This window comes from Mesitornis unicolor, unplaced genomic scaffold (genome assembly GCF_000695765.1).
Source record: "Mesitornis unicolor isolate BGI_N332 unplaced genomic scaffold, ASM69576v1 scaffold16131, whole genome shotgun sequence".
NCBI classification, from domain to species: Eukaryota; Metazoa; Chordata; class Aves; order Mesitornithiformes; family Mesitornithidae; genus Mesitornis; species Mesitornis unicolor.
This window is the reverse complement of record NW_010163262.1, coordinates 20,384-39,318: the sequence shown is the minus strand read 5'-3', so window position 1 is coordinate 39,318 and position 18,935 is coordinate 20,384. Positions and strand designations below refer to the sequence as shown.

Here is an 18,935-nt window from a genome sequence, read left to right as displayed (position 1 = left end):
TAGAATTAGATGCACCGAGGTAAGTGAAGGGCTATATTTAGTGGCTGATATTGGCCGGAGTTGCCTTTTTTTCCAGATTTGGTTCTTTTGTTGTTGCCTGCTCTTTCAAAATCAACATAAATTCCTTCAGATGTGCTTTTTGCTCCAGCAGCCTGCCTTCTAAAGGTGCTGAGTGCCCAAATCCATGAGACTTGTGTGCAGCCTGAATGACTAATATCTTCCTATTCCTCTTGTCAAGTTTCCTTCTCTGTGGAAGCCAGACCAGAGCTCAGTCTCTCCAGAACTTTAAAAGAAAGAAAGTGTTACAATGAGTTTAAATATCAAGAAATTATGCCTGGAATACTTAAAAAATAAAGAAAATTTTATTTCATAATTACATCAGTGCTCTTCCACTAAGTATTCCTCTCCTTGATGCTGCTATCTAAATTTCCAGTAAGAATTCAGCTCTTCAGAGCCATAACAGAAATCACAGACCCCAAACTCCCTCCAAGTTTCCCAGAATTTCTAAAGTAAAATCAATGTGAAGAACCAGCAGCATGTTGAGTCCTACAGCTGAATTGTCTAGTTACTCATTTCTAGTGAGAAGGGGCACCTGTGGTCAGTCTTTCAAGTGCTGCAAATCTCAGAGAAGACATGTGGCTCTGAGCTGACTGCAAATTTAAAAAAATAAAACAAAACAAAACAAAAAATCCCGGCTTTTGAAAAAGCTTTTTCATAAAAAAGTGTCCGGTTGTTAAAATAAAACTGACCAACAGAAGATAAGTAGTTTTGATGGGTAACCACTGAAGCTTGGTGCATGGTGGGAGAACAAGAGACAATGGAAGAAGAGAAGTTCAGACCACATGGAAGGAGAAGCCTTTTCCCCATGGAAAAGTCAAGCACTGACGCAGGTTGTCCAGACAGAATATGCAGTCTCCATCACTGTCTTTTTAAGAGAGGCTGGATGAAGCCCTGAGCAACTTTGCCTAATCTCACAACTGGCCCTGCTTTGAACAGGAGGTTGGACTAGAGATCTCCTGAGATCTTTTCCAACCTAAATTGTCCTGTGGTCCTATGATCCTGGACATGAATCAGATTCTGCGTATTTTTGTAGTAGTTCTCTAGTAAGTGGACCTCCAAATGTCTGCCTTTGAAGGTGCTGGAGCAGCTCTCACACTGGTAATGCTCCACTACCCAGAGGCCGAAATTTGTAGCAGAATTTCTGTAACACATACAAAAATGTTATCAAATGAATCAGGTTGGTCTTCTTCATAGATGCAGAGGTTGTTTTGTTTTAATTTCTGGTTTGTTTCCTGCTATGCATCGTTGGTAGGATGATCTTTGTGAAGCTGCATAGAGCTCTGCTGGGCCTGTTCTCTTGGTCACTTTGGTGCTATTGCATTTGCATATTGTAATAATTAATGCAGATGCATAGGTGTGCCATTTTTAATTAAAATTTGAGGGTATTTCTAATTATACTGCTGGAGGAGGAGAACTGTTTCAACTATGGCTTGTTCTTATTTTTGCAACTTTTTCTGCTGTCCTGTTGTGTTTGTCCAGGCTCAAATGTAGAAACACAGTCTGTGCTATGAGGATGTCAGTAAACAAGAGCCCATGTCTCTTAGACTTTTACTTTAGATTCTTCCTCCTCTTCTCAGCTGATACCAGCTGTTCGTTTTATTTGCATGTTTTATTGGTGACTACACCACTTCTAGCCTTTGGTGATTAAAAATAACTGTCATTTGGCCTAAGATTAGTGCTCCAATACTTGTAGAGAGATTTTATGTGAGTCAGTGGAAGTCACACTCGCACATCTGAAGGCTGAATATAGTATTTGGAAAATGATTTTTGTTGTCTTAGGTGAGAGAGCTGCCTGCAGCAGATTTGCAGAGGAGACCAAAGGGGATCAAATATACAAGAGACAGAGTCTCCTGTCTCCCAGATACTGCTGAACTCAGAGGCATCAGTGGGGGAGGACAGAAAAGGCACTGAAAATATGGAAATGTGTATTCTGTCTTGGGTGCTACAGTGTTTTACTGAGTCCTGAGATCACCAGTATGAAATGCCCCAAATCCTGCTTTGTTGCTTAAATGCCACAGCTGTTACTGTGGCATCTGCAGCTCAAGAAAAAATATTCCATGTTTTCCAGATAGCCTTTCAGTCCTGAAATCTCTTAAAGCTTACTATATTTCCACACAGAATCAAATATTTTTTTTCATAGCAGGAGTGGGAGAAGAAAACCTTCTTCCAGGCAAGGTTGGAGAGAAATTAAGCATCATTATTTAGACTAAAGGGATGTCAATTTGATTCACTGTATCTTTCCTAACCCTTAGCAAAGTTGTTTCTTCCATGATGACTTGGATCTATTGCTAACTTGTGCAGATCCCTGAAGTGCACCAGACCCATCAAAGATAGATCCTCCTCATTTGAAACTAAGTTTTAAAACATTAATCAAAGAGTTAGGAAGTGAAAAATTTGCTTGTTCTGGATAGAAAATTTGAGACTGTTCCTGCTTCTAAGCCTTTTCTGGAGAGGGTAGATTAGCATACACTTAAATGATATGCTGTCACTACTAGCAATAGTGTGCTTTCTGTAGGTGTTAAAATAGTGATTTGTAGTGAATCTGTACATAAAGATGCTGTTTCTCTTCTTAAAGTTCTTGTATTCTTCTTTTCAGACCAAATATAAAGAATATGTTGGCCACTCGATACGGCAGGCATTCTTTATTTTTTTAAAGTTTATTTGTTTTAACGATAAGTTGCATTGTACCTTTCTGAATTACTGGCATCTAATATGTAATATGCAAATAATGTAATTTGGAGAAAACCTAATGTTTGAATTTGTGAAATTAGGCATGCAGTATTTTTAAACTTTAGCTAGCTAAGGAGAAAAAAAATATCTCAGTCAAAAACTATATTTCATAAGAGAAAATTATAGTGATATTGATGGTTTGCCGAAACCTCAAGCAGTGACAAAATCCACAGTGTCCTGAAAGAGATGCCTTTGCAAAACCATTCCTTTGCAGATGGCTTAGATTATTGATACTTATAAACACATGACATTATTTGTTCAACTCAGAATTTTGAAAAGCTCCTTTGATAAAAAATGCAAATTTGTCAAGCTATCCCAAAGTCACAGAGGAAAAAAATCACCAAATCCTGCAATTGTTCCTAAGGGTGTTTTATAGGTTAGTAGTTGTTGATTTGGTTACATTTCCACATGACCTAGTGTAAAATATTTTAAGAAAAAGGGAGGAAGGAAGGGGAAAAAGGAGCATAACTTCTCTTTGTTGATGTGAACATTACGTTTTAAAGTTTTTCTTGTATATCTGAAACTCCCAATGCTAAAAGGGTTTTGAGTGAAGAAGAAATGTGGGCTCAGATGTGAAATCAGTAAGTCACTGGGATCCTTCCATAGCATTTTTTCCATAAAGGATATAAAATACCATGCAATTCCCTAGCTGCACTGCAAATGATGGATAAACAGCCATAGGCATGACTTTTCTGTTTGGGTTGTGTAACTGTTCTCAGTGCAAGCTACTTGCAATGGAGAGTACATTTGGTCTCCATTCAAGAAAATTATTTCACCTCATGATTTTTGTCTCTGTGGGAGCTCTATGTGAGGAGTGAAGTCTCTTTCTGTGTTACCTGGCAGAAGATATAAAACAGTTACTCTTCTAAAGTGCTGTAAAAGGCTCCAGAAACCAAGAAACCCATCCTTACAACCCAGGATACGACTGTCCTCTGCCTTAGATCTAAAATCAACAGTTTTCCACCCTCTACCCCCACAGCTGGGTGACTGACAAGTACTTCCCTGAAAAGAACTTTTGTATGTGGACAACATTGATTTCATGATGATTAACACTCCGTGCTTCCCACAACGGGAAAGCAGAAGCACGTGCAGACTGTCTGAGATACCGATGATATCCCTGGAAGATGCTCCCTGTGGGGCAGAGTCATCTGGAAAGTGGCAAAAAGGAGAGGCTCTTATCAGCCTGCTGAGAGGCTGCCCAGAAATTCTCATTGTGAGCACTGCTCGTCATAATGGCATTGTATTTGCTGTCACTATAATGATGATTTTTAAAAGTGAGCCTTTGTTTGTAATAAGTGCCCCTATGAAGTCATTCACAGTGTTTTGCAAAAATTTCACGATCCATTATATAACCATAATAACAGAATATGACTGATGACAAATACTGTAGATTTAACTTTCACAAAGCGGATCTGTCTGGTGAAATTTTATTAGAACAGGGTTGTTTTCATGTATCTCTGATACATTAAAAGTATCAGAGAAGAAAAGCTAAAGTACATTTATTTTAGCATGTGATGACAAGCGAATGTCCTACATGCAAGACACAATATGCTTTTAAAAAACTCATATTGGTGAGATCAGAATGTTTTCATTATCTCTACAACAAAATGAGCCAGGGTGCATTAGGACCTATGATTAATTCATTTTGATTGCTCTTATAACAGCATTTAGTATTTTTGTAGCTAAGATAAATATCGATCCCACTTCAGTTCCATATTGTTCATGATCATAGACTGAGTCACCAGCCATTTCATGGGGAGAAGAACATGCTTAACAGTTACTATCTCATGTTTTCATCTGTACATAAATAGACTAAGCCAAATTTGGATTGAGTTAACAACTTACAGGAGTTGTGCAGAACTGCTGTTTGCCATGAGTTTTCTGGGGTAAATCTTATCTTCCTGGCAGGATGGTGCTTTAGCATTACAAAATGTCCCATCGCTGGTGAGTGTGGATGACCCAGGTGAGCTGGTTTTTGAGCAAGTTCTTTGAGCAAGGTCCTCTGTTACTCCAGGAGTCAGCAAATGTAAGCTGGCAAAACTATGCTGCTTTATTGTAACTAAAGCTTTGACCCTGAGACTGGAAAAATACTTATCTCATTCCTTCCTCCTTTACAAGACTACTCATGGAAAAAATAGAAGAAACCAAACAGCAGAACCTTGCAGGTGAGGAAAGTAAGATGTGAAATTTGAGGAAAATTTGTTTGGAGAAAAGGGGATTAAAAATTCAGTCTATAATGGGAAGCAGTCATCTCTTCCTGCATGGCCTTAGCTCTCCCTAATGCTTTCTGGGTGCAGAGCCAGGCTACTCATATCAGCATTCGTACAGTAATTTACTGTAGGAGACATGGACAGTCCAAAGGCAACTTGTGTTCCCACCTTCATTCTTAAATACAGACCTGCCTGTGGTATCTTCTGTATTTCCATTAAACGTTTATCTGTGCCTCTCAGTCTCTCAATCCTCATATCTGTGTGCAATGTTTAATTAATTTTCAATTATTTCCAATTATGTAGTGACACTACTTATAAAGGATACATCAGTGAAAGTGATGGATTTGGGCAAATATAATAGCCTGTCAGTCTTCACTAGAAGCTACAATTAAATCAAAAAGATAAGAAAAGATTACTGTAATTATTTTGACAGTGAACTGATAGAAGTTTGCCCAAGTGACACAGACTGCAGAGTACAAAATGCCAATTGCTTAGAAACAAGTACGATAAGATAAGCTGTTGTCCCTTTGCTCCCTAGCCTTAACCTGGAAAATCCAGTGACCTATCTCCAGGATCAGGCAGAGCTCCATTCGGTCAAAGACTTGTAAGGTCTTTGATAAGTAAAGAGGGGTCCAGTAAGTAGAGATTCATTCAGTTCTGGGCTCCCCAGTGCAAGAGAGACTTGGACATACTGGAGCGAGTCCAGCAAAGAGCCTCTAAGATGATTTAGGGACCAGATAATCTCTCATATGAGGAGAGGCTGAGAGAGCTGGGACTGCTTGCCCTGGAGAAGAGAAGACTCAGGGGGGATCTTATCAACGTGTGTAGACAAGAGGCAATGGGCACAAACTGAAATACAGGAAATTGCATTTAGGCATAAGAAAAAAAACTCCTTTACTGTGAGGATGACTGACTACTGACACAGGTTGCCCAGAGAGGTCATGAGGTCTCCATCCATGGAAATACTCAGATCTCAACTACACACAGTCACGAGCAATCTGGTCCAGCTACCTCCGCTCTGAGCAAGGGGTTGGACTAGAAAAGCTCTAGATGTGCCAACCCTGGCAATTGAGCAAGTCTGTCTCTGACACTTCATACTCCTTTTCCCTTCCCTGTCTCCGAGGTTATGCAGAAGTCAGCTGGGCCATGACTGTCTCTAATTCTACAGTCTTTCCAGGACCAGCTGAACATGGTTTAGGGGACATGGTGGTGGTAGGTTGATGGTTGGACTTGATGATCTTAGAGGTCTCTTCCAACCTTAATGATTCTGTGATTCTGTGTGATTCTGTGAACATCAGGACATCCTTCCTTCCACCCTGAAAGGAGGTCACTGTGTCTCAGAAATGCTGAATCAAGAAGTTACTTGTTTTAGGAAAGCACTTACCTATTTGCTTGGCTGCAAGCAGGCTTTTGAGTCATGAGAAATTTAGAAGAATTACCTATGATTAAGTTCATGGACTTCTGAGAAAAGATGGACTTAAGTATACAGATAAGTTCTTTCCTCGGCTGGGGCTTTAAACTGTTCTTTGTCTGATATGTTCAGTCTTCTGACTGTGCCTTGGTTCTCGTGGCCTGTGCATTTGTTGTAGGGGTCTGGACTACACTTGAGATTTATCTGCAACTCCCTTATAAGCAGCTGTGACTGCTATGCCAGACTTTACAGGCTGAGCTATAGATAATTGTTCTTTCAGCATCTGTACTGACTTCTAATTCATCTGTGGTTTCACATAGTTTGATCAAATGCATGGCTTGGGGAACTGCTGCCATAGAAACCACCAAGCTACCACCACAGCTCAAGAACAACTCGCGTTTCTATTCCTGTTCTCCAGGTCTGGAATTCGCTATCTCTGTGTGCTCTGTAAAGCCCAACTCTGGTATTTCCAGAACTTGTCATCAAGTGATCATCTGGTTTGCTTTCTCTATGAGAAGAGTCCAGGACACTGGGATGTCAGGGAAGCCTAGCCCATACCTCACTCTCTGGGGTGAGGACCAGGGACCACCCTGGACAGGAACTCTTGAGCCTTGCTCCTGAGACCAGGTCGTGGTTCCAGCAGAAAGCAGACTCTGCCTAGAGAAGAGATGTGCAGCAACAAGAACCTTAAGTCCTTAGACCAATGGCTGGGGCACTTTGTGAACATGTGGCTGAGCTGCCAATACTGTATCTGTGTTTTATATTAGAGATGCCAAGGCTATATCTGTGCTTTATGTTAGATAATATCAGAGAATATGCAGAAGTAGTTCAGGAAAAGTAACCAGAACTCCTGGCCTTGTCCCTACCAGCCAGGTTCCCCCACCATTTGCTAGATAGAAGTGGCTTCACCTTCATAGATGCTTTTGCCTGGACTTGCCTAACTGCAATGCTTAGAGAGGGCTTTGGTTTGTGCGATGTTTTGAGTATGTGCTTCTGAAGATCTAGATTTCATTTTGCAGTGTTTAGAACAGTTCCCCTCAAAAAACCCTCTAGGAATGCAAAGAGATATGATAATCAATATATTGACCGAAACAGGGTAAACTGAACTCTTCTTTTTTTTTAACCATGAACTCTAATCTTGTTATCTTTATTCTGCCATCCACGTGCACGGATAATAATGCTTGGAGATGTAAACAGGACTTTAAGGCTATGCAGGAAGATACGACTTTTGAAAACTTGCCCTATAATAAATATTCTGCCTCTTTCAGGACTGACTGGCACTGAATGCTGCAAACTCTGCCCTGCTTGCCAAAATGAGTACTAAAGAGAAGGAAAAAGGATTAGAGAAGCGTCGGTTTTCATTCTTTATTATATTATCAGCATATACTTGCAGTAGATTTAATATATACAGAACAGATTGTGCATAGAGTGTCGTTTTCAAGACTTGGTGTATAGCATTAGGGGTATTTGCTATAGCAATTGTTGGTGTCTTAGTTAAACTGTCCCTAAAATTCTGCAAAGACTGTGTCCTTAAGTATATTTATTTAGAGTCTGTAGGGAATGGAGAATTAAGTATTTCAATGGAGCTGAAAAGAATGTCAGAGGTTTTGTTTCTCTTCAGTTATTGTTCCTTCATGAATTAATGCAGACTGTTCATTGTAACTTATCTTCCTGATTTTCTGAGCCCTGGTGAAACCCAAACACGATTAAGCTAACATGCAGATTGCATGGCCACTTCCACAGGAGGGTGGTCACGCTAGAGCAAGACGGAGGTCATGGTTTGGTTGACCTTCCTTATTGGGGGTAGCTACCTGTGTCAAACAGCCCAGTAATGTTAGAAGTCCAGTCCAATAAACCCTTTTGTGACAAAAAGAAAAGAGGGGTGACAATTGCAATGTGACATTACTTACTGTTGAAAGGAAAAGTGTATACATTCTCCAGCAAACTGTGCAAGCTGAAAATAGGAGACTTTCATCTTCCCCTGAATTAGCAATGAAATACAGTTGAGAGTGGATTGTTGCTGAATCTGAGGTTTGGCTGCTGGCAGACCAAAACTGTTAAGACATTTTTTTATGTTCCAAAGTTTTTGAACTAGATGTACAAATGTGGTTAGCTGCCTGAAGATGAAGAGAAAGGCAGGCAATGGGATTGGCCAGTGCACTTTGGAGCACCTAAATACCTTTGTCTCACCAATTGGCTGGTGCGTGCATAGACACCTTTTGTATTTGAGATGCTTTTTTAAAAAAAAAGGTCAAAGTGACTACACATAAATGTGTGGAGAACATTAAGGAGGTTTGGTTTCATCACTAGAAAATTATTCAGGCTGCAATTCACCAAAGAGTTTAACTTGTAAAATCTCTTGGAATTTCTCCCTGTAAGAAAACAGCAGCCACTGTAGGTAACAGAATCAGAAGGGTCAGTAGGAACACACCAACAACTTCTGTTTTGTCGTGTCCCGTGTAGCTGATGACTTACTTCTAAAGGATTTCTGGTAGCTGATATAGGGCTGATGGCAGAATGTTCCTGTTTCAGAAAGCAACTGAACACTCTTCAGTGTAAGAAGCGCTTCTTACCTAATGGTAAGACCTGTGCACTAAGTGATTTTTCATGTGGTGTTATTATCTGTTCAATCCTAGAGGCCTCACCCAGACTGAGATGCCTTTGAAAGAGATTTGTTACCAACCCATTGTAACAAGTCAGTCTCTGTCCCAAAGAAGTTGCAGCAGTAGTTAGGGGCGATGGCAGGCAGTGGCAAGGTTACTCATGTCCTGAGCTGGCTGCATCTATGGCAGCTCTGGTCCAGAAGCCTTTGGCTAATACTGTGCTGGAAGTAGTGATCACTGCTGCATGCTAGCACCGTGCCAGAGCTGCTCAAGCTGACACCTACCATCTGCTCAAAGTTCTGCCCAGCCTGTGGTACCAGCAGGGACAGCAGAAGGTCTCTGCGCTTCACCCGCAGACACATGCCCTAAGGATCCAGGTCTGCAAGGGTGGTGCAGATCCATCACTTCAGACTTGCGAATAATTTAATCAAAGGAATTAAGAGTGCTCTTGTATAACTGTTTGAGTTTCACAACCTGAATAAAACATACAAACCAAGGAAGCGCTTGCTTCTCTAACATGCAGGCACATGGACATTAAAGATTTGACACTGCAATTTGATAAGGAGCCAGGTCCTAATCAGAAAAAACGGATAAATTCAGATACTTGGCATTTAGGCAGTTGGATGGAAAGTAAACTTCACTTTGATGTGCTGTTGTTTTGAAGTTGCTCCTTATTTCTCCAGGCTTTAATTCTCTCGTCATCAGTTTAACAAATTAAGTGTGATACTCAGCAAAGACTGCATTCTTAGGCTTGCACCTATGTGTAGTAATTCAGGGTTACCGAGTGGATTGGTTGTTGTAGTCACAGATAAAGGCAGGCAGCATCTTCCTGAAGTATCATGTTTATCTGCTTTTGCAATACAGCCCACAGTTTTGCTGCTTTTCTGAGACATCACAACACTACCAAATGAATAATATTAGCAAATGCACTTTCCAAAAGGGCTGAAGTGCAGATTCCGTTTTGGCAAGGCAATTTCTGGACTTCCTTCTGATTATTTTATTCTTGTAGTTACGTGGGCTGAACCTGCAGTTACAGAGATGAAAGTGGAAAGCCTCAGCTTTCTACCCTGCTTGAACCCATGAGGCTGGATGTTGCCTTTCTGCAGATTTGGGTAGAGTGTTGTGATTCTGTTGCAGTGCTCAGATGTCAGTGCTGAGGTTAGATGTCAGAGTTACCTACCCGGTAAACTCAGCTAAGAGTGAGCTGCGTTTCCTGACATACTCTTTTCCTTCTTTTTAAGGACTTAGTACTTTTTGAATAAAAATAAATTTAATTTGTGGCTACATTTCAGCTCCTTTGGTTTGATGGTATAAGTGGAGCAATACCAGCTTTGGATTTAGAGCAGTCGTGTGGCTGAGCCTCTCTGTGCAGCTTTCATGTGGTCGGGTGAGACATTCTTAGAATCCCCAAACATTTTTGAAGATCCTAAACTGGAGACATTCACAATTCTTCCCTCCCTTTCTACCATTAATCCTTCATGTTTTAACAAGCACTGAAGTTAATACAGCCTACACTCTTTCCTGTCACACTGGGTCCCCCTTCCTCCTTTCTTTCTCTTGAATAAAGCAATCTGTTCTTTCCAGTCCATACTCTTGTAAATCAAAGGGATAAATGTTGACACACACTATAACCAAGTATAAACTTCCTTTTTTAATTAAACAGGATTCTGACATTTGGTTTGAAGAAATGTTTGTTTGGTTTTATTTATTTATTTAAATACATGAAGGATGTCAACTGCTTTTATTTTCTTTTTAGTAGAAGACAAATTTTCTATAGTACTACAAATAATCTCTAGTACTACAAATAATCTCTAGTACAAAGTCTTTCAGATGTAATTTTGTAGTTGAATAGGAAGAGAGTTGGGGCGAGCAATACAGGAGTCTTGGTATTTAAAGCTTTTAGAATTAAGAGTTAACCTCTTTGCTAAGGGATTCCGTACACATAAATCATGTATTAGCTACCTTTTCAAATTTAATTGGGAAAACCAGTTGTAATTCTGTTGCTTTCTGCCATTTGCTTATTACTATTGATTATGCTTAGACATTTATGTGAAACACAGGAATATCCAGATTCATAATAGCTGATACTAAAAGTAAGCAAGACTCTTGGAAGGAACATAGCCTCTGTTTCAGCGTACAAATCCAGGTATCTCAGTAGCCAGGGCAAAGTCACTCTAGTATTGCCTCTTTCAAAGTATCTCACACCTTCTTTTGTGGTGCAAAAAGATGTAATAGGGCACTAAACCAGACAAACCAGTGTCCAGATCTGATACCGCAACTTTCTGTACTGATTCTCAGTCTTTGGCCTGGCAGATAAAAAGGGCTTTATTTAGTAACTTGGTTGCTATTTTGTTTGTAGATGATGATTTCAATCCACCTTTGCAGTTGAGATGTATCAAGGTATCTGTTCTAGGGCCTCATGTAAGTGTGTGTAGCAATGCAAGTGTGAGGACGGGGTCTCCTGATTGCCTGGCTAGAACAAAGCAGAGCAGCCCTCAGAGGGCCTGGGAGTGCTTTAGACTCTTTAAGTGCTGTTCTTGATGAGCAGGAGTGAGAGCAAAAGGTTATGAGCAAATTGTACATGTACTTTTGGCCTTTGTCTTCATTTATTCCTCAGGAGGGCAAGCATAGGTGATCAGAGGTCCAGTCCCTGTTCTTCAGTTCCTATGGATAAAGGACCATGACTTTGGTGCCTTTTTGTGGTTCTAGCTAAGTGACAGTACCACAGCTTTGTCCCTCTGCTCTTAGTCCCTCTAAGCCAACTCCCTGAAGCGTGGAAAAGGATCTGTCTTTTCATCTCAGCTGCAGTTAATCTGGTCACCCACTGTTGTCTGTGTCAGACTGACCTATAGTAGCACACCACAAACTGTACTGCTTCTCCACAAGTGTTTTCTCAGCTAGAAAATCTACCCAGGAGTTTCCTGAGTGCCTGCTGCAGTATAACCTGGTATTTTGGGGCCTATAAATGCTTGTGAACTCCTCCGATCACTTCTTTCCACTGACAAAATATTGTTTTGAGATCCATCTGCTGTCAAGTGTAGGCATATGGCACCAGTATGGCTGTGCGGCCTACGGGGGTGGTTTCCTGCAGAAGAGGTCTCACTGAGCGCAGTAGTCGTTCGCTATTGAAAGTCATAATTGTTTAGCACCCAGATCTTTGTGAACTTGTTCAACTGGTGGCTGGGCAGAGTGCCATCTGAAGCTACAGGCTCCAGCACAGACAGCTGAGTCTCTGGGGCCTTACGCACATCAGATGTGGGTACTGAGGTCAGGCTTCCCAGTAATGAGAATCCAAATGTCTGTCTGTCCTGAGCATGTGTATCTGTGGTTGAAGGGATACGCCATCATTAATCCAAATCTGGGCCAGATTAGGCCTCTAAAATAAAAACCAGCTCTGCCAACCACTTGAAGAGGGCCTGGGGCTTGTTTGAGTCGACTGCATCAGCGAGGAGGAAGGGAGTCACCGTCCCATTGGTCCTGTAGTGCTTCTTTCCATACAGGGTGAGATGGGCTGACAGCTGCCCGAACAGGGGGCCAAGGGGTGCTGCCTTCATCCCTTCAGGTGAAGGCCTCTCCAAGGGCTGGACAGTGGTTACGTTTCTGAGGCCAGCCCTCTCTTTGCCGTGACAAGAGCACAGACATTTCATGCTTTGTTTATTAATTGTATTTTCAGCATGGTTCTTGTAACAGCCAGGAGCAGAAGCTTTAGCATCCAGGGAGCAGGTTTGCCCATTTGCCAGACAAAAAGCCCAGGTTTACCAGCCTGGGCCTGGCTCTCCCTTTTGCCTGGGCAGTGGTCCTACTTGGCGCTGATTCAGGCTTGCTCACCTGGTCTTTTGAGAGCTGCTCACCTCTGCGGACAGGCATAGGGGATAAGGCAGCAGCACCAGTGTGGTGGCATCTACCAGAAAGCCATCACAAAGGTACAGAAGTAGAAAATCTGGTTGGAAGATTTCAAAGTCAGAAGTACCAAAAAAAGTGCTTTAGTGGAGACACTGAGAAAGCTAAGGAGAGAGAGAGAAAGCTAAATCCAGCAGACTGTATTTGCCAGAGTGAGAAAACACCAGAGCATTAAGCTAAAGTGAATAATGAAATGATTCACTGCACAGAGCAATTCAGAGCCATGGAGGTGACCAAACACTGAGGATTGCCTGGTTCTTGCAGATCCCAGCAACTTGCAGACAAGATGCTCTGTGGCCCCCATAAAAAAGATAATGCTGGGAACCTCCTAAATGCTGCTTTTATACTCTGGACACTAAACTCCCTGTGGAATTGCCTTCTGACATGATCCCTCTTACATTTCTTTATGTACTGTTGCATATACTATGAAAAATCAGGAAGCTTTACTGTCATGATTGGAAAGTGCTGTGAGATTTCCCCAGAAAGGTATGGTAGAAGTGCAGAGGGGGTTCTACTGTTATTTTAAAACCCGACCATGCGCTGGTTCCTCCCCCCTTTGAAGTCGGTGGCAAAACTCTGTTTTAGAGGAGCAAGACTGCTTGGATCAGCAAACACGAGGCAGCCTGGAGGCAGAAGAGGCTCACAGGGAATGGTTTCTGCTGCTCTCCTTGAGCACAGAGCTGTTCAGACAGACTGGAGACCTGTCTGCTGCTGTCTCCCATTAAGGCTAAGAAATGAAGGCTTTTAAAGTTGCTAAATGAATGGGCTGGATCTTACAGCCCTTACTCATCTGAGTACTGCCATTAACTTTAAGAAAATAATCACTTTATTAAGTGCTATTGAGTGGAGTCCTTAAATTGTTAAATTCTAATATTTGACAGAAGTTTTTCCTTGGCAGAAAAATAATATTGACATAATTAAAAGGACTTGAACATTTCATCAGTTGAAGTTGAGTTACTTTGGAGTGATACGTAAAACTAGAAGCAGCACAGAGGACTTAGGTCTGTCATGTCTGTAGGTTATTTTTGAACTTTATGAAAAACACACTTTAGCAATTTCTATCCTGACCATTGAACTGTATTCTGGGATCCTGAATTCAAAAACATGCTAACCATGAAAACACAACATTTAAAAATACACTGTCCACTTGGCTTCTTCACCCTGCTTCAGAGTCTCCCGAGTTTCAGACAAACTGAGAACTTTGTTGTGGAATGACTGTTTGAATTGGGGTTTCTTAAAATACATGTGGAGCCGTGTAGCTGCTGTGGGGTGTACACAGTGGTGGAGCCATACTATTTTAAAATCATCTGGGTATTTCACTTCATGTAAGAGTATCTGTCAGCCTAGTTATAAGGAATGAGAGGGGCTGATTAAAACAACTCACGAAGCCATTAAACAAAGAGATAAAATGTAGAACATGTGCTGTAGGGTCGTTTTAATTATAATGTATGGGGGATCTGTGGAAACCGAGTGGCAGCTGCATTGTAGCTGAGTTTTAAGCCCCTCTTAGCTGTACCAAAGTACTCAGAGGTGGGGTTTCTTATCTGCAAATGGTGTTTGGAAGCTACCTTTTGTTGCTATGACTGACCATAGTGTAATTACTATGCTCAAGTGCTTAGATATAGACTAAAATAGGCAATTATGTATACTAATCATCTAGTCTTTAGATACTAGACTATATAACATCAGAAAAATGTATGCAACAGCTTTAGTCAAGAAGGGAAGTGATCAAAGATGACAAGTGAACAGCCTTGAAAGTCCAGACAGAATGGGGAAGAAAAAGGGTAGTGGCAGCTTATTTCATTGTCTTGACAATCTTATTAGGTCAAAAAAACCACTGTTGAATATACTGCTCTATGATATATGTCTGATAAATTAATTTAGTTTATCAACTGACTTTAAACAATAGATCTGGGGAGGAGCTGTCCACTAGGGCATGTAGCAATAGGACAAGGGGTAATGGCTTTAAACTAGAAAAGGGTAGATGTAGGTTGGATATTAGGAAAAAGTTCTTCAACATGAGGGTGGTAGATCACTGGAACAGGTTGCCCAGAGAGGTGGTGGAGGCCCCATCCCTGGAGATATTCGAGGTCAGGCTTGATGGGGCTCTGAGCAACCTGATCTGGTAACAATGTTCCTGCTTACTGTGAGGGGGCTGGATTGGATGATCTTCAAAGGTCCCTTCCAGCCCAATACATTCTATGATTCTATATCAGACAGCCACATGAATTCAGTATAAGCTATTTAAACTTCACATTTTGCTTTATTCTTATGAATCTAGTTACAGATATCAAGAGTTAGCATAATTAATTGTAGACCTATCAGAAGGGGTTTAAAATCTCTGGTATAAAAGTTCAAACCAGTCTCTAGCCACTAGAAATGAGGATGAGGAGCAGTAAGGAAAGAAGACTGCTCACGTCAGACTTTTTACAACTCCATCCTGCCAGAGGCAGGGTCACCAGTTAGGTAGACATGGGGTCTAGTTCAGCTTGGCAGCTCCTATGTTCCCAATTCAAACAAGTTTAGTTAAATGTCTGCAATGCTTTTTATGCAACTGAAATACAGTAATTTAGTTAACTCTTTGTCATTGAGTAAAATGGGTTCACACTTAGGAACATCGCCACTTCAAAATACCCAGTCATTAAACTGTAGCACAAATTTGTTACCAAAACACATTGGAAGCAGCCAGAAAATGAATTTTAAAGAGTGCGACCACTAACAGTGAATTTAACTTTCTGACTGTAATTGCCACAGCATTTCAAGTCTTGCTCTGTGGCTTGCAAGCGTCACTAAAACTGCCCGTGAAAAACTTAACATTTGCTTCTATTTGCTAACTGTCTTTATTAGTATGTGAATTCTTAGGAAATTATATGAATGCTGTAACTTTTGCTTTCCTGTTTGCATAAAATGAAGACATAACATCCAGAACGAATTATATAAAAATGGGAAATAATTCCTTAGAAAGAGGATGAAGGACTTGAAGGAGTTACAGCTTGTTGCTCTTGGCTGTAGTTTGTTGGCACGTGAAGGTTCTGGGTACTGTTCCCTTGAGGACTTCAGGTGTTGCATGTTATTTTAAAGAGACTGGAGAGCAGTAGTTGGGATAGATACCCATCTCCATATTGGCTCATGGGGTACTCTACCAGATAGCCAGGGTAACTGTTACACCGGTCTGGCTCCTCAGCATCCCCAGCTGAAGAAAATGTACAAAGGCAGCTCAGCTGTCACTAAAATAAGGAAAAACTAATTTCTGCTCAAACAGTATAAGGGAAAGTGCGATTCCCTCTGCTATTAGAAGAGAAATCTAATCTGTAGCAGAGAAATCAGTCACTGATCCAACAAGGCACGGCTTGTCAGCTGATGCTCTCAAGGCAGCGCACCTTGAGGTGAGCTTTGGAGGATCTCTCACAAACTCAGCTCAAATCATTTGAGAGTTAAAAGCTAGAGAGGCAACAGGGGAAGAACTCTCTCTGATGGGAAATCATGGGCCAGGATGCCAACCTCTACTGCATCTGGTTACTTGAAGTTCTCACTTTTGAAAATGAAATTAAGCACCTTCCCATCACTGTCATAGAGAGGTTATCTCAGATTTTTAGCATCGTGCTAAAACTCATCCTATGGTGCATGTTTTCCCTAGGACCGATGGAACTGCACCTTTTAGGGTACAAAATCAGCTCTTTGCATGTGTCCTATTGGTGTTAGCAGAATTGCTGGTGTGCAGGGAATATGAACAAGGCAGTGATTTCTAAAATACAAAATGCTAATTACAATATGCTTCCTTAGGAGAGAATTGAAGATGACTGACCATGTAACCCCTCTCTTCTTCTCTACCTGTTTTACTCTAGTCCTCTGTGATGTCCGTCTGTTTTGCCCGCTTTCACCCAAACCTGGTCGTTGGTGGAACATACTCTGGCCAAATTGTCTTGTGGGATAATCGCAGCCACAGGCGCACTCCGGTTCAGAGAACTCCCTTATCTGCTGCTGCTCACACGGTAAGGATAAAAATCAGCTCCTCATTTCCTTAAGAGGAAATGGTCAGCAGGGAGGTGGAGCTGTCTAGTTGTGTCTACACAAATAAAAACATAAGGGAAAAGTTAGTAGTATGATAGAAAAATGCAGAAAAATGCAAATTTCCCGAAACATAAGAAACTGAACTACACAAAGCACTCTGAAAGATAATAATCCTGTTCTAGCAGAGCAAAGTATCAGACAAAGTGATAGGTCTTTTGCACCTCCAGCTTTTACAATTCTTCGATTCTTATCTTTGGAATTTGCAGATTCAAAAAAGGTTCCGCTTTTAGTTGACTGTGACAACATAATCCCTGGAGTTAAAAGACAACTCTATAAACCATGCCATGCGAATTAATGCAAGACATTCAGCGTGGGGCCAGTATTACGATGGCAAGTCTCTTATATTAAAAAATGACAGGTGTGCACAGAGACGCTTAGTGGGCCAGGCAACACAAATATTGTTCCCTAAATTTCCACTATCATGAATGTTGATGTAATAACCTAATGATCTGTGCCATGGGTTGCAACTTCAACATTGCTTTTCATTTCCCTAATGTTTTTGCTCATTTTGTCGCCAGTAATGTTCGATCTCCATGAAAAGAAACAGTCACTCTTGGCAGTGCAATTTAGAGATGTAGCAGACCAGAAAACTAGTGGCAAGAAGCTGACTATCACTGAAAATTGAACAACTGGGACTCAAAATCTAGTGGAAAAGAAAAGATTAATGGGAAGTAATTTGTTTACAGTCAAAAAACATTTAAGATAAAATTGTACCTCCTGGAATTATATCTTAAACTAGTTTTATTATTGCAATAGAACAATATGTGATGTTTTGCTTTTGACAAATACAAATAAATTACTTTCAGTTGTGGATGGGCACTTTATGTGCTGTCATGGATTGGTATAAATAAGTGTTTACGCAGTCTAACATGAGGAAGCATAATTTTTTTAAGGAGTGATCAGGTTTTACAATAAAAGAATGCTTACTTTATGTTATATATAGGAATCACTTATATAAAATGTAAATGAAGTCTTGGTTACAAAAGGCTCGCTTGAATCCTAGGCGCCAATAAAAAAAAAAGGATTTAAGACAAACCCACTGTAGCAATGTTACTTTATGTACTGCTAGATGCGTGAGTCATTTTTTTAATTTGAACTTATGGCGTATGTGAAAAAAGGATTTTCTCTTTTCTTTTTCTTGTTTTGTTTATTTGAAACAGACAAGAGTGTGTTGTTATCACTGGCTTAAACCTTCCTGAAGTTTAGTATCACTGGTTGTTGCCTGGATTCACCAGAATAGAGAATTCTGCCCACAGCTTACTCACCAATTTCCTTTCACACCCACCACACATCTGCACATGGGACAACAGGAAATTTTAATTAAGACAAAACCCTTTTGCATGATGATTTCATTTCCAAAATAAATAAAAGCAAGCTGGCAGCGACCCTTTGAAAGGAAGGACCCTGTTTAGACTTTCTGTTATGTACCCTTGGTTGTCTTTTTCATCCATTTTCCTTACGTCTTTTCATTTCTGCCATGAGTTTTATTGTGCGTGAAATTGATGGCTGGTAGCCCTGATTAAAGCCAGACCTGGCACACTGAGGTGCTGCTGGAAAGACACAGCTCATTCTCTCCCTGCTAAATATTGTAGATACTCTGCTGCTTGCTTTAGCTTCCTCCCACCCACTCTGTCCCTGTGTGTTTGGACTACCAGAGCACAAACACTCATGAAAAAATAGATCTATAGAAAAAGAAAAGCCAGCATCAGAATGGACATTACTGGTGTGTACAGGTGGCCTCTGAGCACAAGGTGCCATTTCAGCAGCAACTGCCGAGTCCATTTTTGGTGTGTGCACGCACACTCTGCCCTTTTTGCACTTAGAGAGGGGGCCCACTCTCAAACCTGAGAGGCAGGCACTGCTCTGAAGATTTCTGCCCTTCCCTGCTGACTGGGGAGGTGACCTGCAGCTGGATCTTAAAGCAGTCTAAAATAAGTGGTAGTTCTGCCA

The 18,935-nt window shown here is 41.0% G+C and overlaps 1 protein-coding gene across 1 annotated transcript in view; it reads left to right on the top strand.

Annotated features, from left to right (window-relative positions):
• The window catches only part of LOC104548010 (cytoplasmic dynein 1 intermediate chain 1), a gene marked incomplete at both ends in the record, with an annotated part of 45,515 nt that overhangs the window by 20,081 nt on the left and 6,499 nt on the right, over positions 1–18,935 (top strand). The window contains one exon of the mRNA XM_010193910.1: positions 16,760–16,906. Coding sequence (XP_010192212.1) covers positions 16,760–16,906 — 147 coding nt within the window. The remainder of the gene's footprint in view (positions 1–16,759; positions 16,907–18,935) is intronic.